The sequence below is a fragment of the Lethenteron reissneri genome, chromosome 30 (genome assembly GCF_015708825.2).
Source record: "Lethenteron reissneri isolate LAM-NWPU_2019-01 chromosome 30, ASM1570882v1, whole genome shotgun sequence".
Classification (NCBI taxonomy): domain Eukaryota; kingdom Metazoa; phylum Chordata; class Hyperoartia; order Petromyzontiformes; family Petromyzontidae; genus Lethenteron; species Lethenteron reissneri.
The window spans coordinates 15358364-15383909 of NC_083808.1; the positions used below are offsets into that span (position 1 = coordinate 15358364).

The 25546-nt window shown below is 46.7% G+C and overlaps 1 protein-coding gene across 1 annotated transcript in view; it reads right to left on the reverse strand.

Annotated features, from left to right (window-relative positions):
- The window catches only part of LOC133349576 (complement C3-like), a 320240-nt gene that overhangs the window by 211207 nt on the left and 83487 nt on the right, over window positions 1-25546 (reverse strand). The window contains 2 exon segments of the mRNA XM_061563146.1: window positions 7663-7750; window positions 9221-9303. Of these exon segments, the coding sequence (XP_061419130.1) occupies window positions 7663-7750; window positions 9221-9303 (171 nt within the window).

Genomic DNA, 25546 nt, shown 5'->3' on the forward strand with positions numbered 1-25546 from the left:
GTTCAACATGTATAAATATGTTCTCGACATATCAGGCTAATGCACAAGTGGGGTGTTCCGATGTAAAATAACACTAAAACCCCTGAAAATTACGAACCATTTATTTGTAGTGTGTTAAAATACGCAGTGCGCACTGCTGGCCGAAGGCAACCGAGGGCAGGCAGGCGCGTGTGCAACGTAAGGTTGCACGAGCAAACCTCCACCTCATTAACGGGAGAATCTGTTGCAGACAGGGACGGCCCGGGGTTGTACGCTGGTACCGGAGATGTTGCCTTGGAGACGTGTGATAAAGGGTGATTGATGGCCTGACAGGCTGTGTACAGGCTGTGTGCAAGCTCTGTGTGAGCAAAGCTCTGTGTGAGCTGCGGTCTGTGTGCGGAGCTGTGAGTGCGGAGCTGCTGAGAGGAAGAGCTGCCGCAGGCAGGTCAGCGAGGTGTAAAGTAGATAGGGGAAGTTAGTTAACAATGTGACCGTATAGACCGAGATAGGAGTGCCTATAACTGGTGCAAGAGTAGTAAAGTGTAATAAAGTGTAAGTAGGTGACTTGGAACAACGTGTCCGACTGAGTGATTCTACACAACACGACATATTGAACGCACAATCAAATGCTACGGTCGTGACTGTGCAGGAAATGGGGACTATCTCTGCTTAATGGGGACTTGCCTCTGGGGCGTGATATTTCTGCACAGCGTGGATACACAACTAGCAGCAAATCAGCACTGCATGGCAGACGATTACATTGTTGAGCCTCGGGAGTGTATATTTCAAATTATTTCCAAATTTCTTAAATAATTATTTGGCTTCCCCAAAAGTTGTCCAAAAATACGGAACATGGAATATCAGCCAATATATTTTGAGGAAACCCTGTTTACAGTCACCATCGGGACATGTTCGATTAACCACTAATTGCGAGTGGCAATTTTGAAATGAATCTAACAATAGTCACACTCATAAACGAAGCTAGTGTGCCATAACCTGATGGTGTATGGCTTAAGAGAACACATGGTCATTCCACTTTAACTCAACAAATATCCATGGAAATATCCACCTTAAGATGTATATTTTGGTTCGATTTAAAGCTTTCGTAACGGCAGGGATTCATCTTCTTGGTTCTTTCGGTAAAGTCACGTAGAAGGGAAATAATAAAATAATAAAAATATAACATAATAAAATAATTCTCACGACGTTTCGGCCACAACGCAAGCAGCGTTGTTGATTCTGGATTTGAAGTTTTCGTCACTGCAAGGATCCATACTCTTTGGTTCTTTCGGTAAAGTCACGTAGGTGTTGCCTCCGAAACGTCGTGATTTAATTTAGTTATTTTTATTCTTTATTTTTTTTTCACCTACGTGACTTTACCGAAATAACCAAAGAGTATTTAGATTTAGCTTAAATTGTGTCGTAAAAAACACGTTTTTATTTTAGCTCAGTGAAAGATATTTTAAAAACATTACATTTGAATAATTTTTTGAATATAAATGGTATTTAGAAATACCACAGCCATACACACGCATCTGTAAAGATAGGCAGTGAAGTGTTCTGTAGAATTCCTGAAAAGCAATAAAACAGGTGTTAAGATATTGATTTAAAGCTTTCGTGACTGCAGGAATTCATATTCTTTGGGTCTTTCGGTAAAGTCACGTAGATAGGTTCAAAGAAAATAACAAAAATAACAAAAAACTACGACGTTTCGACCGCAAAGCAAGCTTGCATTGAGATCAAAACGTCGTAGTTTTTTTTCACATCACCACAAATAAAATAGTTATATTTTACATGGCAGCAGAATAGCATGGTTATATATACAGTAACCATATTTTCCTAATAAGTGTGAAAATTATACAGTGGTTACTTTTCTACAGAGGTTTGTACAGCCAAGATTGCGAGTCATAATTGATTTTTGGTTTGGTTACATAATGATTTGACCTAATTTCCTAAGATTCTCCACCACCTGGCACAGCCAAACAAATGTAATTGTCTCTAATGTATGAACTTGTATAGCGCTAATTATGTTACATTTTCATAATTTTCTTGTGATAATTGTTTGACTATGTTGAGTGGTACAGGGGTTTACGACATATATTTGGCCAGATCAATACGTTGCCTAACCAAAGAAAATATGTTATTCATAATGAATGTGTATCGGTTCGAAATGTTTAGCATACTTCCCAACATGCAACAAACTTGAAAATTGGCATGTGGGTAGCTTCCAGACTATACACAATGCAAAAAGTATAAAAATAGACTTTTGTATTTTGGGGGGCGGGAGGGGGGGCGCAAAAATGGATATATTTTGGATGGCAAGTGAGTGGTGACGTCACATCTGTGATGTCACCCGCATGCGGCAGCGTTACGCAGTGTGCCTACTGACGTCACGCATCCCCCCCAACCATCCACGTAGGCCGTGTATCCTGTACAAATGCGCGACATAGCTGTCTCGATTCTCTAAGTCAACGCGACTATTTTCAGCTTGCTCTTAAATATAAAGCAAAAAATACATCTGTTTGTGTAAAGCAGCAAAAACTATCGAACGCTGAGCTCTGACGTCATGAAATTTGCAAAGCTTATGCTGTCTGGAATTTCTAAGAGAACGCGACAATTGTCAGCTCTCACGTCATTCCCTTCCCGAGTTGCCTAAATAATTTAGCATACTTCCCAACATGCTACACACTTGAAATTTGGCATGTGAGTAGCTTCCAGAGGGTACACAATGCTAAGTCTAAAAATAGACTTTTCTATTTTTAGGGGGTGGGGGCGCTATAATGGATATATTTTGCACGGCAAGTGAGCGGTGACGTCACATCTGTGTCACCCGCATGCGGCAGCGTTACGCAGTGTGCCTACTGACGTCATGCACCCCCCCCCCCAACCTTCCGCGTAGGCCTTGTATTTATCCAAGACACGAATCCAGGTCTCGGGCGAATCTGGGTAGTAAATCTAGTAATGAATATCAGTAAACATCTCGCTGACTCCAGTCTCAACATCTCCTCCTGCTGCTGCCCAACTGAGCATTGAGGCACTGGTGCTCATCTCCCATCCATAGCCCTGTGAAGCCATTGCCTCCGCTCCTCCATCCCCCCGTCTGTCATCACTTTATTCTCCTTTGTAATTTCAACCTCCGCCTTAGCAGGTCCCCTCTGCCCTACTCCCTCCAAATCGACTCGTTTGGCTTTCACCTGCTTTCCCCCCGCCCCTACTCATACATCTGTCAGTACCCTGAACCTTATCTTCCTTTTTGACTGTAATGCAACACCTATCTATACTCAATTCTGCCTCCCTTCAGACCACTTTCTCCTTTCCCTAAATTTCCTTGCCTTCCCTTGCTCATTCCACTCCACTATTTACCCACCCTTTCCTCTGCAGCAACCTTCACTCCCTGGACACTCACTCTCTGACTTACTGCGTCTCTTCCCTCTTCTTAAATCGCTGACTTTTCCTCTTTCCACCCTGACTCTGCTTCTTCTATGGTGCTATCCTCTTCCCTAAACGACCTATCCCCCCTACGCGTCTGATCCCCGTCACTTAAGCCCATCCTTGCATGATTAACTCCTTCCCTCATATATTTCTCTGAGCAAAGCTGGATAACTGTAAAAGTCCTCCCGATTTCCTCAGAACCTGTTATCCTAGTACTCTCTTCTCACCCACTTTCTAGCTGCCTTAAAAGTAGCCAAGCAGGACTACTTCTTAACTATATTTTTCTTCCCTTGCCCATCTTCCCCACCAAATCTTCTCAGCCCGTAATAATGAACTCCATCTGCTCTCTTTTGCCAGCCTCATCTTCTAGTCCAACCATCCAGTCCTTCCACCCACCTGACTCTCTCTTCACTGGTTTTTCTCACACATCATCCAAACTCTCTGCCATCAAATCCAAAGCCTATCCTAACTCCCGTCGCTTGGACCCCATCCCTTTTACCTCCTCTCCTCTTTTACCTCCTCCCCTCCCTCTTATCCTTACCTACCTAGTCTCTCTCTCTTCAATTCTTCGCTCCCCTCTGGTGTTTTTTCCTGCCATCTATCAGGCAGCTATCATAATCCCCCTTCTAAAACAAACCTCTCTCTCAACACTTCTAGTCCTGCCAACTACCAGACAATCCCTCTCCTCCCTTGTTTCTCTAAACTTCTTGAACATCTTGTCCACTCCCACCTTACTCACTACATCTCATATAATTCTCTTTATCCTCATTTCCAATCTGGATTCCGCCCCTCCCATTCCACTGAAACTGCCCTCTGACTGCACAGAACCATTTAACAAACTCTGCCCATTATGGCCTCTTTTAAATCCTCATTCTCCTCGATCTTTCCTCAGCCTTTGACAGGGTCAATCACCCTATACTCCTCTCCACCCTCTCCAGTCTCGGTATCACAAACACACCCCTTTCCTGGCCCCGGTATTATCTCTCTTAATGCACTTCCTGTGTTTCTTTAAACCCCTCCAAAAACCTGTCCAATCATGGATGTCACGTGACTACCTCTCCATCATTCCTTCTAAAACTGAAACCCTTTTCTCCCCCTCTCACCATTCCCCTCCACGATGTCCTATCATTGCATTACCTCTCTTTACCCTCGCTCCTGTCTCGGCTGCTCGCAACTTCTGGGTCATCTTTAACTCCTCCCTCTCTCTGTCACTTTCAACTATTGAACATTTGCAAAATCCCCCCCCCCGCCCCCTCCTGGTTCACTTCCTAATTTTCACTCAGTTTGACAATGGAAATTGCCTTCTCGGCCTTCCTCCCTACACCTTCACTCCTCACCAACAGATACAAAATGCCTCAGCCTGGATAATTTGTAACCTTCCTCACACTTCTGCTCTACTTTCCCAACTCCACTGGCTCCCTGTCTACTATCACTCTCTTTCAAATGTATCACTTTATTCAACAAATCCCTCCATGGTCTTGATTCACCATATCATGCTTCTCTCATATCTTACTATGCCCCATCCCATCCTCTTAACTCCCAATCTCTACTGTCCCTCTCTGTACCTCCCTCGCCCTGTGCCCAGTCATGCTTTTATTCCTTTTCCCCTCTTTCTCGCCTTCACTGAAACAAACTCCCACTGCACATTACACAATCATCTTCACTGTAACCTGCTTCCATCCCTCCCTTAAAACCCACCTCTTCTCCCTTGTATATCCTGCTGCTACTCCTTGCCCCGACCCCCCAGCGACAACCAGGCATACACTATCACTACCCCAACCCCTATCACAACCCCTGTCACTACCCCAACTCCTGTCACTACCCTAACCTTTATCACTACCCCAACCCCTGTCACTACCCCTACCACAACCCCTCCTTAACCACTCGCACCTGTCCTCCTAACTGTCACCATAGCGACACCACCACTTTTAATAACTTCACTATTTTAAGCATTATCATTTTAAGTACAATTTTATAATTGTTGTAAAGAACCAAGGCGCTATATAAATATCTACAGTTAGGGAAACAAGTATTTGATCCCCTGCTGATTTTGTACGTTTGCCCACTGACAAAGAAATGATCAGTCTATAATTTTAATGGTAGGTTAATTTGAACAGTGAGAGACAGAATAACAACAACAAAATCCAGAAAAACGCATGTCAAAAATGTTATAAATTGATTTGCATTTCAATGAGGGAAATAAGTATTTGACCCCCTCTCAATAAAAAAGATTTATGGCTCCCAGGTGTCTTTTATACAGGTAACGAGCTGAGATTAGGAGGACACTCTTAAAGGGAGTGCTCCTAATCTCAGCTTGTTAGCTGTATAAAAGACACCTGTTCACAGAAGCAATCAATCAATCAGATTCCAAACACCATGGCCAAGACCAAAGAGCTCTCCAAGTATGTCAGGGACAAGATTTTAGACCTACACAAGGCTGGAATGGGCTACAAGACCATCGCCAAGCAGCTTGGTGAGAAGGTGACAACATCTCCCTCGGCCTAGGGCTCCATGCAAGATCTCACCTCGTGGAGTTGCAATGATCATGATAACGGTGAGGAATCAGCCCAGAACTACACGGGAGGATCTTGTCAATGATCTCAAGGCAGCTGGGACCATAGTCACCAAGAAAACAGTTGGTAACACACTACGCCGTGAAGGACTGAAATCCTGCAGCGCCCACAAGGTCCCCCTGCTCAAGAAGGCACATATACATGCCCGTCTGAAGTTTGCCAATAAACATCTGAATGATTCAGAGGACAACTGGGTGAAAGTGTTGTGGTCAGATGAGACCAAAATGGAGCTCTTTGGCATCAACTCAACTCGCCTTGTTTGGAGGAGGAATGCTGCCTATGACCCCAAGAACACCATCCCCACCGTCAAACATGAAGGTGGAAACATTATGCTTTGGGGGTGTTTTTCTGCTAAGGGGACAGGACGACTTCACCGCATCAAAGGGACGATGGACGGGGCCATGTACCGTACAATCTTGGGTGAGAACCTCCTTTCCTCAGCCAGGGCATTGAAAATGGGTCGTGGATGGGTATTTCAGCATGACAATGACCCAAAACACACGGCCAAGGCAACAACGGAGTGGCTCAAGAAGAATCACATTAAGGTCCTGGAGTGGCCTAGCCAGTCTCCAGACCTTAATCCCATAAAAAATCTGTGGAGGGAGCTGAAGGTTCGAGTTGCCAAACGTCAGCCTCAAAACCTGAATGACTTGAAGATCTGCAAAGAGGAGTGGGACAAAATCCCTCCTGAGATGTGTGCAAACCTCTGGTGGCCAACTACAAGAAACGTCTGACCTCTGTGATTGCCAACAAGGGTTTTGCCACCAAGTACTAAGTCATGTTTTGCAGAGGGGTCAAATACTTATTTCCCTCATTAAAATGCAAATCAATTTATAACATTTTTAACATGCGTTTTTCTGGATTTTGTTGTTGTTATTCTGTCTCTCACTGTTCAAATAAACCTACCATTAAAATTATAGACTGATCATTTCTTTGTCAGTGGGCAAACGTACAAAATCAGCAGGGGATCAAATACTTTTTTCTCTCACTGTATATGATAAGATGATCTACTGGTCCTATGTTGCTTTACTGATTTGAAAATTTAAATGGTGGGTTTAGTGCGGTTGTCACGAATATGTGTTATTTGGGCTTTTAAGTAGTTTTATATCACACAATGCAATGCAGGTTCAGTGAATCGAGCTTTAATGGAAAGTAAACAAGTTAAAAAAAATTGTAGTTTAGTATATTTGCATCCACACCCATCTGTTTCACAGGTGCAGTTTCACAGTCGAGGGCGATCATGGTTTGTATAATTACAAGAGAATATTAAATATGGGTAATGTTTCAAATATGTACCGTGAGGCCTGCACACACTTGTCTACTCGTTTTTAATGACTTCACAAGATCTTTAATGTCCATTGTGAAGCAGCCAGCGTATAGTATTCTACAGTTGATACGCCCGCAGTATTAACCAGAGTGTGCAACTGGATTAGAAATATAAACATCGGCAGCAAAGTTCCAACGCGCTACCAATGGGCCACATTACTGTCCTCTTGATATCTTTCAACAGGACGGTAACACGTAGTGTTTGCTATTTTAATGTTTGGCCATTTTTCAACTGATTACAAGTATGAAAATTGGTACGCCTAACATATGCGTCGTTGGCTTTAGCATGTGGTGTAATCAAAATATATTTCACCACATTGTATATAGATGAGACAATATTAAATTGTCTTACTTTGCAGTGATGTCCACAACAAATTCTTCATCGTTGATGTGAAACACTCTCTGCTTGGGGTTAATCTTCACTTCAAAGGTCGGCAAGACTAGGGAATATTCATGTACCAATAAGCTTGTGTGTATGTTTAATACACATATAAAACATTTGTTACTTTTTTACGAATTATGTAAAAATTATAACCCTACACATCACATTACAGCATCTACATTTGGGTTTAAAGACATTGTTTTTGCTTTGTATTTAATGTTCCATAAAAAATTCTTAGTACAATGATGTGTTTTTTTAAAACAGCGCCCTTCACATCTAGACATCACAGAGTGCATCACGCCCGATAACCGATGTACATCACAAGTCATCTCAAACATGTTTGAAAGAGCACCCGCAGTGGCAACTGTGCTTGTAGGAACAAGGTATCTTAGCACCTGGCCTGGAAGTGGGCATTAGTCTATCAGTGGAGGGTGATATTCCTATACGTAATCCAAATTGAGTAATTTGCAGGTACTCTTGGGTTTTTTCGGTAAAGTCACGTAGGTAAAAAATAAAAAAATAGAATAGAAATAAAATAATAAATCACGACGTTTCGGAGGCAACACAAGCTTCCGTCTTCAGGTGGAACCGTCACAGCACAATTGCTGTATCAAATAAAGAGAAATCCCAAGAGACCCGACCTTGTATATATACTGGTTGAGGGGGGAGGAGCCAGGATGGGTCACGGGGGAGGAGTTGTTATAAGATGGTTAGTACAGCTGCGGCTGCTGCTGCTGCTGGGACTGAGCCTTTGTTATGTAGATGGCAGAAGCAGAAAAGCAAGTCAGGACAAAGCAGCCCCTTGCTATGCTGCTGGGTGGGTAAAACTCAAGGCAGGCAACCAGCGTGTGAAAAAAGAAGCTAAACATGATAAAACAAAACTGGCTGTCTATCAGTAAACTGTACGGTAACTAAAGAATAGTACCTGTCAAATAAGATGGTCCAAATATGTGTAGTTAAATCGTTTTGCATGGTTAATAACATCTTTCCAATGATTACTCAGTTTGTACCCATCATCACGGTTGAAGTTATGTTTGTGTTTGTATATCTGGATGACTTCGTGTACAAACCTTTGATGGTAGCCAGAAGATTTGCAGAGCACCTTGGTATCGGAAAAGACAATCTCATGAGAGCCCACAGCGTTGTAGCTAATGATCGGCAACGGCGGGAGACTCAATTTTGCCGTGTTTCAGATCTGACTTGTGCTCGCGGACACGATCAGAGATTATTTCTTCTATTATTGTTATTATTTATTTTTATTTATTATTTTTATTATTAATTTTTTACCTACATGACTTTACCGAAAAAACCTAAGAGTATGAATCATTGCAGTCAGGAAAGCTTCAAATCTAATTTGCAGGCCTTTTTTTCACTATTGGGATGTTATAGTCAATTCCAGTTACATCGTATGGTTTATTTTTAGCTCAAGGAGGAAATTTGAGAATCTGGACAAACCAGGAAAAATGTGGGCAGAACACAATGTAGTGACATTATATGATTAAATGTGTATTTGTTAATGGTTACATACTGTATTCCTGGACATCAAACTCTGCAGATGAGTTGACATTGGGTGCTCCACTCATTCGGGCAAAAATCTTCCAAGTGCCATGTCTGTGGATAATAACATCATGAGCATTATAATTCCTGGGGTTGTTAAAACTGGTTTTATGTATTACCGCTAACCGCATGAAAACATTGTAAAAAAAACTGTGAACCGGGTGCCTGCACATATGTGTCTAGAAACGAACACAACATGTTAACATTTTTAACTGAGAAGTGAAAGCAGCTGCCAAAGGAGTTTTACGGTTTTCTCACTTACAATCCAGAAGTCACTCTCGGAGCGGCAGTTGAGACATTGGAACAAGTTTCTCAACTAGCCCCCCACCCCAACGGTTCTTTACACTCTGTAGCACAGTAAGCCAATCTACAGCAGGTCGTTGTGGGGTAAAGTGTGGGTAACTCAAACCTCTTCCAACACACCTGATATGTATCAGAGTACAGTACAGAAAATACCCTCTATAGCACTGCTTTGCAACCAGTATGTCGTAGCAAAGTCTCAGATATCTCTGGTATGTTTGAATTGATGAACAGACGATGCATATAATAATGAACGCACACATACATCAACATAACACAAAGAGACTCCTAGATAGTGAAATTGGACAATTAACAGACACAGAGTTAAATTAGACAACAGACAGACAATTTACTAAAAGAATGAACATATAGACACACAGAGATCAACATAAAACAAATAAGACAGACACTTAGACATTGAAATGAACACACAAGCCACAGAAAACCAGGTAAAACCATAAAATGGACGGACAAACAGATAGCCATGCCAAAAATTACCAATTCTGCTCTTGCATATGGGAATATGTTCTAGAGCTGAATGACAATGTTGGGGTTTGCTCGCCACGAGAGGGGAGGTTTTCCTCACAACTCACACTTAACTTTTAATTTAGCAATCTTTGGGAGAACATAATCAACCAGGTTATGTGTTAACTGTGTGTTAGCCGACTCTCTGGGTTGCATTGCATTACATTCTCTAATTTTACTAAATTTGTTGTCAAACTTCGTATTTCTCTCTCTAAATTTTTCCTTGCTTGTCTGTTTCACACTTCTACTGGAATGGAACTTTCTACAAGCAAACTGAGGGCACCCCAATGGGCTCCCCCCTATCTCCGGTTGTAGCCAACATCTTCATGGAGAAATTTGAGACTGACGCCATCCAGACTGCCACTCTACGCCCGACCTTAAGGAAGAGGTACGTAGACGACACTTTTGTCATCTGGCCACATGGCCGGCCTCCTCTAGACCAATTTCTCGACCACATCAATTCCATACACCCAGCCATCAGATTCACCATGGAAGTCGATAAAGATGGCAAGCTACCCTTTTTGGATGTCCTAATTAAAAGGAGACCTGATGGTTCAATGAGCCACTCTGTCTACAGGAAAGCCACCCATACGGATGCTTACCTAAAACCGGATTCCCACCACCATCCATCCCAGAAGAATTCCCTCAATAAGACTCTATACCATAGAGCCCAATGCATCTCCGACCATGAACACATTTCCAGTGAACTCAAACACGTACGCCAAGCTCTTAAGGCTAATGGTTACTCCGACTACACAATCCGCAAAGCCATCACTCCAACCATCAAGAAGGATCCTGTTGAGGAGCCTTTCAAGACCATCACCTTACCCTACATTGCTGGGGTCACAAAAAAGATCTCCAAAATCCTGATTAAACACAAGATCCAGGTCCGATTCAACACAGTACATAAAATCCGTGATCTGGTCCCGTCTGTAAAAGATGTGGTTCCAGACATACAGTACCCTGGCGTCTACAAACTAAGTTGCCTCTGTGGTAGCAGTTACATTGGGGAAACCAAACGACATGTCTTGGACCGCATCCGTGAACATAAAGCAGACCTGAAACACGGTAGGACAAACACCTCAGCCGTGGCAGATCACTGTTACAACTCAGTGGGCTCACATGACATTGACTTCTCCAAGACAGAGGTTCTCTGCAAGCCATCTGGCTATCATGAGAGATTCGTTCATGAGGCGATCCACATATACAAACACAGAGACAATTTCAACCGAGAAGATGGATTCTGGCTTAGCAATCATTGGAAGGACGTAATAAACCATTTCGGATCTTAACTGATTGTGTTCACGTTTACAGTGACTTTCAGACCGCGTTCCACTCACTGGCATTGTATTCTCCGCAGGGAATGGATTCTTTGTTCCGCTGCAAGTTTTCCCCCCACGACTCACCCATTGACACGACGGTCAATGGTACAGTGTATAATAACAAATAGTATAACATTTATATGCTTAATACAATGTACAAAGTAATATATAGTATCGTAATTGTATAGTAAACATATAGCAGTGTGATACACATTAGGGTGGGTAGAATAATACATAGTGTTATATTAAAATGTATAAGGTGGTTTATAGCAATACAGTATATAATTTAATGTTGGGTTTATCTATGGCAGTATATAGTACAGTGTATGCTCGTGTGATGTAAGAGAATAAAGTTTAGATGGAAGCATATTATATAATTTTTACGACGTAGAATTGTAATGTATTACTTGCTGTTAGTAACTCAGCTTATTGTAGAGTATAGTAAGTATACTGATGCTGCTATGCAGTTTATACTTTAGTTTTTTATGTAGTTCATACTTTAGTTTTCTAGTGGTTGTTTAGTAACTGCAGCTACATACTATTAACATTCCTTTCCTTTGTTAATGCTACTCCCTGCACCCTCCCTTGGTGCTGCTGATCCTGCATAATGCATGGGCATAATATGACTTTGAAACCCCCCCACCCACCTCCTACGCATTTCCCATGAATATGCTAAATTCCTCTTGATATGCACATTATTTTTGTTAAGGCGCTCTTCTTCCACCTCCAACCCAGCTTATATATAAGCTCCTAGCTTGGCAGTGTCTCATTCTTCACCTGAAGACGGCTGCTTGCGTTGTAGCCGAAACGTCGTGAGAATTATTTTATTTGATTATGTTTTATTTTTATTATTTTATTACTTCCCTTCTACGTGACTTTACCGAAAGAACCAAGAATATGTAGTTTATACTTTAGTTTTTTATGTGGTGGTTTATTTACTGCAGCTACATATTATTAACATTCCTTCCCTTTATTAATGCTACCCCTATCCCCTCCCTTTGATGCTGCTAATCCTGCATACTGCATAATGCACGGGCATAATGACTTTGAAAAAACCCCGCCCACCTCCTACGCATTTCACAAGTAGTACTAATCCCATATCTGCATTTCCCATAAATATGCTAAATTCCTCTTGATATGCAAATTCTTTTGTCAAGGCGCTCTTCCCCCTCCAACCCAGCTTAAATATACGCTCCAAGCCTGGGGTGTTTCATTCAGACGCTGTCTCCCGACAGACCTGTTCTTCACCTGAGGACGGCTGCTTGCATTGTGGCCGAAACGTCGTGAGAATTATTTAATAGTTTTATTTTTATTATTTTATTATTTCCCTTCTACGTGACTTTACCGAAAGAACCAAGAAGATGGATCTCTCATTGTCCTCTACCCCAATTGTAGGCGCAGCTTTCTTGTACCAAAAAATAAGCTACTTATTAACCTTGGGGAGCAATACGTCTGACGTGTGTTTGATGTGTCTTAAATAATACTCTTAGTTCTTTCGGTAAAGTCACGTAGGTAAAAAATGAAATCAAAATTAATCAAATAAAATAAAAATCACGACGTTTCGGAGGCAACACAAGTCTCCGTCATCAGGTGGGACCGTCACAGCCAGATTTGCTGCATCAATTTGTATTAATTTTTATTTCATTTTTTACCTACATGACTTTACTGAAAGAACTAAGAGTACGAATCCTTGCAGTCACGAAAGCTTCAAATCTAGAATGTCTTAAGTAAAACTGTTTCTTTATTTCTTAGTTGCACAACAAGCGATTTCCAAGGCTATATCTTCGCCTGTCCACGTACTTTATCACGTTGTTGCACGGTCAAATACTGTGTCCACTCGCTCCCCACCTGGTTCTTCTCCTAACTTCCCATTTATAATGTCAGACCAGAAGTGACGTCATGGGTTCAACCAACGGTGTGTCTAACCACTGGGGGGGTTCTAAACAGTTGGAATATTCCAAGTCAAATATCCCCAGTCTGTCAACAAATGTATGACAGATGTACATCAAATGTATACGCAGAAGTAATACATTCACTTTCTGTCTTATGGCTCTTACATTACCAGCCCCTAATTGGCTAGACAGGGAGCATACCAATTACTCTTAAATGTAACCTTAAGAGCCACAAAACTATAAATAATAAACTGTACTTATAAAAATGTATTGTATTTCTGCCACTTAATGGCTTTCTTGAGCCTTCTCTTGATCTTAACCGTATACTTTCATGCTGCTTCTTGTAACAGACAGAGCTTTGTAATAGGTGCTGAACGTCGTTTTAACACACGTGACAGACTGAACCGTTGGAGTCTGACATGGTCTTAATAATTCTTCTGGCTGAAGCAGATTAGGTCGATCTCAGCCGGAGTCAAATTTTCTACTGTAAGCGGTTCATTTTCCTGTGTTACTTTGAGTTTCTGCATGCACTGCTTGAGATGTATCTTTTGCCTCTCAGGGTTACTTTCAGCCTGACTGATTGTTGCTCAATACTCTTTTCTTTCATTCCTCAAGTGCAGCAGAATCTCTTTCAGTCAGAAAAACAATGCCACTGCTCTCTTCAGATGATGCCAACTTGAGTAGTGATTGACAAGTCTGTTCACTGTGTTAGAGTTCTCTTTGATACTGATGAGATTGACTGTTACCGACTTCTTGATCATCATCATCTGAGCTTTGACTCTTTTGAATTGGTCGTTCTGGCCATTTACTTGGAGCCTTCCACAGAAATTTGGGTCCCTGAATTCATTCTTCACTTTTGATGAAGTTTACAGCTTTCAAACCTTTTGAAGCATGATCCTCTGGGTTCACTAAGGTATTTATATACCTCCAATGGGTTGGTTCTGTGGCCTCACAGATTGTAGTGATCCTGTTTGCCACTGTAGTGCTATCCGTCCAAAAGGTAAACTCCTTGAGCAACACTTGATGTTCTTGTCCGAGCATCTTTATAGCTCTTTCTTCTTCTGTGATATGACAACTCTGCTGTTGCTTACCCACTTTGTCAAGTGGAATCCCCCACTAGAACACGAAGTTCGGAGATCTCTTGACAGAGTGACAGCATGGGCTTCAGATGACACAGGCTTCAAGCTGTCGTCGATGTAGAAGTTTCGGCATACTGTGTCAACCGCCTCTGGTGCCGACTCGGTTCTTCCATCTTCAGCTATTCTCCTTAGTGTGTAAAATGCACAGCTGGGTGATGACGTGGCTCCAAACAGGTGCACAGTCATTCTGTACTCCTCTGTGGCTTGACTCAGGTCGCCATTAGGCCACCACTCGATGTCCGCCACCATAGCCCAAGGTTCTTCTCTAAATCTTGTCAACACACCAATGAGAGTGTTGGCGAGGTTGGGTCTTTGGAGTAACTGCTCATTCAATGAGATTACCTTGGTATGTTGCAGTGCAGTCGAAGACTACACGGATCTTCTTCTTCTTCGGGTGGTACACCCCATGATGGGGAATATACCACACTTCTTTTTTTAGCTTTCGTGACTGCAAGGATTCATACTCTTTGGTTTTTTCGGTAAAGTCACGTAGGTAAAAAATCTAATAAAATAAATTAAAACTAAATTAAATCACGTTTCGGGTGCAACACAAGAGTCCTTCAGGTGGGGACAACGTAGCGAAAGCACAACCGCTTATGTGTGTCTAAGAGATGGCTGTGGTGAGGAATTATATAGTCGCGGGGGATGGAGGGAGGGGACGGGCCATGGTGAGTGTGTAGGCGATGTGAGGAAATGGGGTGGGCGCAACGTACGGAGTTCAAACTAAAGCTTTGTGATGCCAGGGGCGGAAGTAGATAAGTAGGCTAAGATTAAGCAGCCTTTTGTTGTGCTGCCGGGGGGGAGGGGGGGGGGTAAATTGCGCAAGCTGAAGACACCATGTGGTAATGGTGATGGTAGTGTGTGAAGCTGGGAGTAACAGACTGGGAATATGGATATGATTATAAAAATAAATCTAAACTGGCTGTCTAGCAGTAAACTGCACGACTCTTCCATCTTCTCGTTCCAGCTGCTTTTTAGGCACTTTCACAGCAAAGCCCTTTGCAATGATATCTCATGAGCTGTTGTAGTCCTCATGGAAATCTGGACTCTTGTTAAGCTTTCTCTTGAGACTGATGATGCGATGCTTTGCAACACAGCGCTTGTTCGACATTTTCATATTCTCACTTCCCAATGGCAAACCAATGGTATAGTGCCCATCGACCAGCTCTGCTGACCTTGTCACAGATCACATGAATTGATGGTCTTCTTGTGACATCTCTGGTTTGTCTTCACAACTGCATTCTGAGAAGTCTGTGTTGTATTGTTGGACTAGCAGTTCTTCAATGTTTGAGATGGAGATACGGTTTGCTGTGAAACTTTGCCATTTTCCATTGGTATCTCCTGTTCTCATAGGTCCATTCACTACACAGCCAAGAGTGATCTTGATTGCATAGGGTCCACCACCTTCACTATTTATCACCTTCCATGGTTCCATTGCTTTGTGTGCATTAGTTCCTATCAGCAGGCCTATCTCTGCCTCAATGCATGGGAGGGGCACTTCTCTTAGATTGGACCATCTATCAACATCATGCTGTAGTGGTATGTTTTCTTTCTTCACTGGAATGTCACTGTGGGTGAAAACTTTTGGCAGACCAATATAATCTCCCTCTTCAAGTCCACTCATTTCCAGGTCTGCCAAGATATAACTGTGTACGGACTTCTCCTGACCCATGCTTCAGAGAAGGATTTCAGTCTTCCTACCTCTGACGTTGAGTTGTTTCCTCAAGGTTTCCGTAGAAAACGTCGCTTAACTTCCTGGATCCATTAGTGTATATGTCTCCACACTCTTCTCACCTTTTAGATTTGATCTTCACTGAAACAATGGCGAGAATACATTCTCCATCTCCAGCCCCGGTGTAGCCACAAGTTTCATGCTTAAGGGACACAATAGCACTTGAGGCTGTCTTCTCTTCAGTGTTGCCATCTTCATTCCTTTTAGAGGTGACACTTTTCTATAATGACGTGCAGCATGTTTGGATGCTTCAAGTTGCACTCTTGACATGTCATTTTTTTCTTACACTCCTAGCTAAAGTGCCCTTATATAAAGACATCCAAAGCTAAGTCATATTTTCTTCAGAAACTAAATTCTGTCTTTCTGTGGCTGTTCTCTGATCTTAATGCAAGAATCCAGTGTGTGATTCTTCTCACAGAACAAGCAGGACTTCTGGAAGGCATTAGCAGGCTTGTCTCGACAATTTTTCTGAGGTGAGTCTTGTGCTTTCCCCTCTTCAGAAGGTATGACGCTTATTGCAAAATGCTTCCTTTAAGACCACTCTTTTGGTGGGTCTTTATCTCTGCAGTCTTATCTTTTCCCTTTCCTGCAATACCTCTGTTGGTATCCTGCATGTCTCCAAACAGCAGATCCATTGCAACTTGACTTGCTTGTCGACGAAGTCCACCAAGTCTGTAAACCTGGCTCTTCTTCCTTGTCGTTCTTGAACAATAAAGGCCTTCCCTCTCCACGTCTCTCTCATCTTATATGGAAGCTTTGAGATGACCACATTTGCATGTTCGTGGGATTATCCATTTCATCCATGTACTCAATATCTACCATGGTGTTCCGACATCCAATCAAGAATAAGGCATACGTCTGCAACGCTTTTCCATCTTCATTTTTGATCTGAGGCCACTGCCAAGCTTTCGCCATATAGGCACTGGCTATCTTCAGCTCATCACCATATTGCTTCTGAAGTAGCTTCCTGGCTTCCTGCTAGCCTCTGATTGGACTCATATGTTCACAACTGCGCACAAGATTTTGTGGTTCTCCACTGGTGAATTGTTCCAGGTAATAAAACTTGTCTTGGCTACTCTCCGTCTTACGGTCAATGGTGTGCACAAAAGCTCTGATGAAGGACTTGTAGACAAGTGGATCACCTTTGAACACAGGAATGTCTCTGAGGAAGGTGATACAAATTTTGCTGTTTTACAAGCATCTCCAATCTCGTTCTGATGCTGCATCACTTGATAAAGATCTAATTCATTCCTTTCAGGCATCTGGTGGTGTTGACTTGGGTCAGGTCTGTGGAATGCTGTACTTGTACCAGCCTCTCTACCTGTTGAAAGAGCTGATTTAGATTCCTCATATGCTCCTACAGCATTAGCCGGCTGGGTTTTCTCAAATGCTCTGGTCTCCGTACTCTTTGTCCAGTCCTGATGTTCTTCTGGATCATGTCTTGGTCTTGAAATACTCATGCCTGCCATCCAAAGAGTCCACATATTCTCCAAACACCTTTAGCTTAGCACTGGATGCTGCAATAGCAGTCTCTGATCCAACTGCTCCTTTTGAGTTTTCAACTTTGTCATCAGCTGTACTGCTTCAAACTCGATTTCTTGTTTCTTCTTTAAAGATGTTACCTTGGCTAACAGAGCTGTGTGTTCTGCTTCTTCTCGTCCACGTGCCAACATTGTGGAGCTTTTGGAAGAAACTATTGAGTCATTTCCAGTTATGGGTCAATGTTTACTTGTGTTTTTGCTCCGTGGAACTGATAATGATATTGTCACCTGAATCAACATCATCTTCATCTTTCTTATCTTCACTTGTATCTTCAGATGCTTGGGATCCATATTTCCATGGGCTTTTCTGACTCTATATGGCCATAGGCGCCCTGGCTAGTTGCCTGCACCGCCGCTTTCCCGCCAACAACGTGATTTCCTGCTTGCCGTGTTCACGCGTAACTTCGCGGCTTTGTGCTGCCTTGTACTGTAGCTGATTTTGCAATGTCGTCCGCAATCTTGTTTCCTCAGTGCACAACGTATTGCCAAATGTTTCAAAACTCTCAGAGTTATTCAAAGACATAACCTTTGCAGATCCGTTCCTAAATATGCACCGTCTTGGCTTGGCAAAGCAAATACAGCTCACAGTTCTGTTTATGTAGTTAACAGGCTTCAGTAGCTCATTAATGTTTGCTTATCTTTCACAATTGCTAACAATCTTCTCTCATACAAACGTAATGGTACCTACTTCTTAGACGCAGACTTATTGCCTTGTTGGTGGGACGTGAAGAGCATTCTCACTTCTTTCTTGCACGGCTTTCTTCCACGCGAGTACAGACTTTTGTAGGCGCAGCTTTCTCGTACAAAAAAAAGGCTATGTTTTAACCTTGGGGAGCAATAAGTCTGACGCGTGTATGACGTGTCTTAAATCAAACTGTTTCTTTATTTCTTAGTTGCACAAAAACGAACGATTTCCAAAGCTATATCTTCGCATGTCCACGTACTGTATCACGTTGTCGCACGGCCAAAGACTGTCCACTCGCTCCCCGTCTGGCTCTTCTCCTAATTTCCCGTTTATACAGTCAGACCGGAAGTTACGTCATGGGTTCAATCAATGGAGCGTCTAACCACAGGGGGGTTCTAACCAGTTGGAATATTCCAAGTCAAATATGTCCAGTCTGTCAACAAATGTATGACAGATGTACATCAAAATGTATACGCAGAAATAATACATGCACTTTCTCTCTTATGGCTCTTACACCAATCCCCCCCCTCTCTCTGCCCCAACCCCTCCCCCTCTCTCTATTTAAGTCACTGTCTTTCTGTTTGTCATTATTTGGAAGAACGTAATCAACCAGGTGAGGTGTTGACTGTTGTGTTAGCCGAATAGCTGTGTTGTATTGCATTATATTTATAAGTTTCTTATGTTTGTTTTTTCGCATTCCTTCTTACAATTGACAGGTCGTATTCTATTAGTATTTTATTTTATTTTCTACGTGACTTTACCAAAATAACCAAAGAGTTTGTGTAGTTTTTCAAAAAAATTCAAATTAAACACACAGACAGACACATACGCATTGACTGGCACACGCAAAACACACAACTCCCCAATCTTAGAGAATTGGCTGAGCCAGGTGCACCGGGTGAGTAATTAAATCCAAGCATTAAGCATCTCTGGTCCTAATTGAGTTGCGATGGGGGCTTGGGAACACATGGTGGTTGAGGGGAGAACCACACACACAATTGTACAAATGTCACATTTCCATGATGCAGAAATCCCATCCATAGCGGCATATCACTTGATAAAGAGACGAGTGCACACACATTACCTTCGTCAATCCACTGCTGAATGAAATACTGTATAGTTTTTGGTTCAGTGTTCCACTAAAATCGAGCAGGTTCAGAAATGTGCCGTGAAATCAAAAGATTGAAAAGCACTGCTGTAGAGCTTTCTCTTGTCCACTAGCAGTGCAGTAAGCATGTAATTGCAGGGCTACATCTTTACCTTTTATTTACCTTGAGGCCTGCCACGGTGCAGTTTATACATTTAGTGCATTAATTACTCGCATCCCACTGGTTCCTGACTTTCGAAACGGTAAATCATTCTGAACACCGATACCGCTGGGTGGATAAAGCCGGGGATGTAATTGAATTGGTGACTTTGTGATGCCGCCGCCACGAAGCCGTTCGGCAGGCACCAAATCCCCGACCTCGCCACCACCAAGCAACGGAGCCGACCCCGCGTCCCCCTCACCTCACCTCACATGAACACACCCGCACTCATTTCCCCCCCCCCCCCCCATAGAGCTCCGAGGGGAGGTCGCCTGGCCGACCGGTTTTTATCCGAGAGACCCTTATCGGGATTAATTCTCACGGTTTCCGGCGATCAGGGAATTGGATGACCTCCCCCGTGCTACGTGGCACCGCGGCGCTGCGGCCGGCCTTAATATGGTGTGGTCGCGGCGTGGGGCATTCGGCCACCGCGGTTGAGGCGCATTTCCCCCCACACACACTCCCACGGGTCGACGGGGCAAGCAGGGGAGGCACGGGACAGCATGAATAGCGGGGTCACAGGGGCTGTTGCGCATAGTCATGGAGGGTTGGGATAATTGCGCTTGAGCGCGCAGGCCCCATTGTTAGGAAGTAATTAGGATGTACGCCGCCAACGTCGCTCACTGATTAGCATATCAACAGCGCCCGGGAACCGCAGTGCGCGGGCTTGGGGTGCACGAGCCCATTGTTCAGCGCAGCATCCCCTTTGAGGTAGGGAGGATAAATAGAGGAGCGCAGAGGGGAAATCGCTCTCTTCTCTCCAGCGCCAGGCGACAGGACGCTCTCCAGTCCAGCGACCCGATCGTCCGTGAGACGCATCGAGGTACGCTGCGAGCACGGGATCAACGAACCGCCGTGGGCATCCAGCAGGAAGTAAGTAGGTGAATTAGAATCATAGCAGATAAATCGGGAATAGGTATAAAGGTATCAGCGTAGGTCAGCCTCGTCGACTCACTGATTTAACAGTAAATTACCAGGTATCAGATAATAAATCATTAATAGCGAAGCGTGGTCTCACGTGATATTGTCGTGCAGTGTGAGCGTGTGGGTGCGCGTGTGTACACTGTGGTTCACCACGTGAGTGAGCGCTGCGTAGAGCGGCGCACGAGTGGGTGTCGCGTGTGTGCAGGTGTGTGCGCTCGTAGTGTGGGTGAAGGGGTCGGTGCGTCCGCAGGTCCCCGATCCGTCTGTCGCCGCCGGGACTCGCGCAGTGTGAGGGCAGCGTCGTTCGCCCCCGACCCCCGTTTAATAGCGCGTGATCCGTGGAGGGACAACGCAGCGTCTGCAGGTGAACGAGGGCGTGCGGCGAGCTATGCCTCTCACACGAGCTCGCGGAGGGACGGACCAGGGAGGGGAGCCGTCGGGCGATGAGCCCAGCGACGGCAGCAGCTGCTCGCAGAGCAGCGAGGGGTCGGCGCACGGCGGAGCCCCTGCCATAGGCACGGAGCAGGGAGGGACTCCGGGGACCAGCGGCCCCAACAACTTGGTGCCAGAAGTGGGACGAACCCTCACATCTTCACGGGAAGGTGGCGCGCTACTCCACGCAAAGGTAAGGCATGTGTTCACCGGCCAGGGGACCCCTACATGGAAAGCGTTTTCCCGTAATATCATAGGGGCTAAAGAGCTTAATGGCTGGTCGGACGCGCAGGCGTTGCGACATCTTACGTTAAACTTAGACGGGCGGGCAGCCGACTTTGTAGAGGCACTACCCGAAAGCGCGCAAACCCAACTAGAAGAACTAATGCGTAGATTAGACCTGCGTTTCGGCACGCGCAACGCGATACGGGCGAAGACCGCCTTAGAGGCGCGCCGACGCCAAACTGGCGAGGACTTCCGAGACTACGCTGAGGACGTGCGATCACTAACCCGGATCGCCCGTCCAGAGTTCTCGAAGGAGGTCATTGACGCGCTAGCTGCAGACAAGCTACTCAGGTACCTAGCTCGCACCGCGTGGTGGCAGCCCAAAAAGAGTAGCGCAGGCCTCCCTTTCGATACCCTAGTCGAGCAAGCGCTGGAGTGTGAGGAGCTCTCCAGCGAACGCGCGCAGCTCCGAGGGTCGGGACAGGAGTACACCGTGGCGAGCCTGATCCCTGACGAGGAGGAGGATGAGGATGAGCCCGCCAGCCCCATGGGGAGACGGGCAAGAGAGGCCCAGAAACCCCGCGAGACAACCCCGGGTTGGGTAGCTGGGTTACAGACCGGCATGGGAGATATTGCTGGCCGAGTAGACCGAATGGACGGTAAGGTAACCCAAGTAGGGGAGAGGGTAACCCACGTAGGTGAGAGGGTAACCCAGGTACGCGAGGAAGCGAATAAAAATATGAAGACCCTCCAGTCTGAGATGGGGGAACTACGCTCGACCGTAGGGGGGCTGGCCGGGAGAGTAGCCCAATTAGAGTCCGATGTGGGACAACTGCGTATTGGGGGAGGGAGAGGGAGCGGACAGGGGACCCGCTACGGAGCCGCCCCCCCTCCCCGGGCATGTTATATGTGCGACCGCCGAGGGCATCTAGTGAGAGACTGTCCTGAAATCACCCGAGCTAGGCAGACGCGGGGGTTAAACTCCAACGCCCCCTAGAAAGCGGACCAACTAGGGGTGCAATCGACGCGGTCCCGATACAAATAGACGATAATGAGAATAATGGCGAGCGAGTGATCTCCACACAGGTTCCAGCAACAACGCCCACAGAAACGGTGACTCCTGGCGACTGGCTGCGGGAGCTGGTGGCGGGGATCACGGGGGCCACGTCGCTGGTGGAAGGGGAGGTAAACGGAGTGCGTACCCGAATCCTGCTGGACACGGGGGCGGTGGCCTCGCTCGTGAGCGCAGCGCACTGCAGCACGATCGGGGTCGACGTGCGTCACCTGCAGGCACCGGACCGCGCGCTGCACACGGCGAGCGGAGCCGGAATGGGGCTGCTGGGGAGAGCCACCTTAGAGGTCCGCATAGGCAGCCAGGGGTGCACCCAGGAGTTCTACGTGTCGAGTGCGTTGTGTCACGAGTGTATCGCAGGTACCGACCTCTTAGAACGGCTGGGACTCAACGTGCAACCCCGCCAGCGATGCGCCACCGTGGAGAGCAACGGCGAGCGGATACCGTTCCTGGGACGAGAACCGACGCGCCCCCGCTTCACACCTGTGGCCGCTATCCTGGCGATGGCAGTCACCATCGGGCCGCTCACCGAGATGCTGGTGCCGGTGGCAACATCCCCCACCGACCCCGCGCTCCGACCATCAGGGGAGGTAATGCTAACTCCTCACCCGGAGTTGGCAAAACGGTATGGGATAGTGGGATCCGCCACGTTGGTAAACGCAGATGGGGACCGATTGTTTATGCGGATGTTTAACCCCCACAGTTCCCCAGCGATACTGCGACGGCGCACCCCGGTAGCCACCGTACACCCCCTGCACGCACGCCACTCTAACGACTCGGTGTTCGCACTCTGGGCTGAGGACACCGGTCGTCCTGAGGGTGACCAGGACCTGGCCTGGCGAGTCGGCCTGACTCCCCGAGCCGAAGTCGTTCCCCTGCTCGACGCGTTACATGTACCATGGGCGGATTTACCTAAGGGAGAGGCCGATCGGCTGCGCGAGTTACTGCGGGAGTATGCCGACGTGTTCAGCGAACACGACTCGGACGTGGGTCGGACCGACCTTGTTAAGCACCAAATTGACACCGGTGCAGCCCGACCCATCAAACTCCCTGCATACCGAGTGGGCGCACCCGAACGCACCCAGATCAAAGAGGCGGTTGGGGACATGCTTCGCGATAACATAATTCAGCCCTCGGCGAGCCCCTGGTCAGCCCCGGTGGTACTAGTAACGAAAAAGGATGGGTCAACCCGGTTCTGCGTCGATTATCGTAAACTGAACGCAGTCACGCTCGGCGACGCCTTCCCCATACCCCGCATCGACGACACTTTTGACAGCCTCACCGGAGCGCGATATTTTTCCACCCTCGATCTCGCGTCCGGGTACTGGCAGGTGGAGATGGCGGAGGAGGATCGGCCAAAAACCGCATTCACCACCCCGATGGGACTATTCGAGTTTCGAGTACTCCCGTTCGGACTCACCAATGCACCCGCGACGTTCCAGCGGCTGATGGAGTTGGTGATGCGGGGTTTGCAATGGGAACAGTGCCTGATTTACTTGGACGATGTGATCGTGTTCAGTAGATCTTTGTCTGAGCATTGGTCCAGGCTACGAGAGGTGTTCCAGCGACTGCGAGCGGCTCATCTCAAGCTCAAGCCACGTAAGTGTTACATCGCACAACGCGAGGTGGGATACCTCGGGCATCGCGTCAGCGAGGCAGGCGTGCGTACCGATCTGGAGAAGGTACGCGCCGTAGTGGAGTGGCCACGGCCAAGGAATCTGACGGAGATCAGATCATTTTTGGGGCTCGCCACCTATTATCGTCGATTTGTAAAGGGATTCAGCGAGATTGCACGCCCCCTCACCCAACTCACTTCCCCTAAGCACCCCTATCAGTGGACGGGGGCCTGCCAGACGGCCTTCACCACTCTCAAAGACCACCTCACCCACGCCCCCACCCTCGCTTTCCCCGATTTTACCACCGATTTTATTTTGGACACCGACGCCTGCAGCAGCGGGCTGGGCGCGGTGTTGTCACAGGTACAGGATGGGACGGAACGAGTCATCGCGTACGCCAGCCGGACCTTGAGTGGGGCCGAGCTGAACTATTGCGTGACCCGCCAAGAGTTGTACGCCGTGATTTTCGCATGTAAGCAGTTCCGGCCGTATTTGTACGGCAGGAGATGTCGCGTACGCACTGACCATTATGCTCTTCAGTTCCTTCTTACATTCAAGGAGCCGCGGGGGCAGATGGCCCGTTGTTTGGCGCAGTTGCAGGAGTACAACCTGCAAATCGAGTATCGGGCTGGCCGGACGCATGCAAACGCGGACGCCTTGTCGAGGCGGCCCACGGTGTACGACGAGACAAGGGCGGAGGAGGCCTGCCCCTGTTTCACGGGGGGACGCTGCCGGCAGGCAACGGACCCCCGAGAGGCCGCGGCCACTGACCCCCCCCCAGCGAGAGAGAGTGCAGTGTGCGCCACAGAGACCCTCACAGGTGGCACCGAGGATCCCGTCGACCGCCCGGCAAGCGCGGGACCCGCGGCTCGGGACCCGATCGGACGGATCCAGGAGGACGTCGGCTGCGCCTTCCCGGGCCTGAACGACGAGCAGCTGAGACAGACCCAGCAGCGAGATCCGGATCTGGCGGCCGTGGAGGCGGCACTGCGGGAGGAAAAGAGCGCCCTACCAGGACCCTGGAGCGGTTTGTATGCCCGGTTGTGTGTGCAGAACGGAGTGGTACGGGAGTTAACCGAGGCCGGCCAGCCGGGGTGCATCTGTGTTCCTGCCCAGGTGCGACCCCAGCTGCTACGGCTGGTGCATGACCACCCACTCGGGGGCCACGATGGGGAACGACGCACTCGAGAGACCCTGCGTCGCCAGTATCTCTGGCCCAAATTGGCACAAGACGTGGCGGCCTGGGTACAGGGCTGCCGCGCCTGTCAGCAGTGCGGGCCGAAACCGGCACGATACCAGGTACCCCTAAGGCCGTTCCGCGTCAGCCGCACGAATCAGCTGGTCGGGATCGATCTACAGGGGCCATTCCCACGATCCCATCGAGGCAACCGGTATATTCTATTCGCAGTAGAGTATTTCACCCGCTACCCCGTGGCAGTGGCCATCCCTGATAAAACGGCCTTGGTGGTGGCCCGGGCATTCGTAGAACATTACGTACTCAAGCACGGGATCCCGGAACGAGTCCTCACCGACCAGGGTAGCGAGTTCGAGGCCGAGCTGTTCCAGGCACTGTGCCGAGAATTCG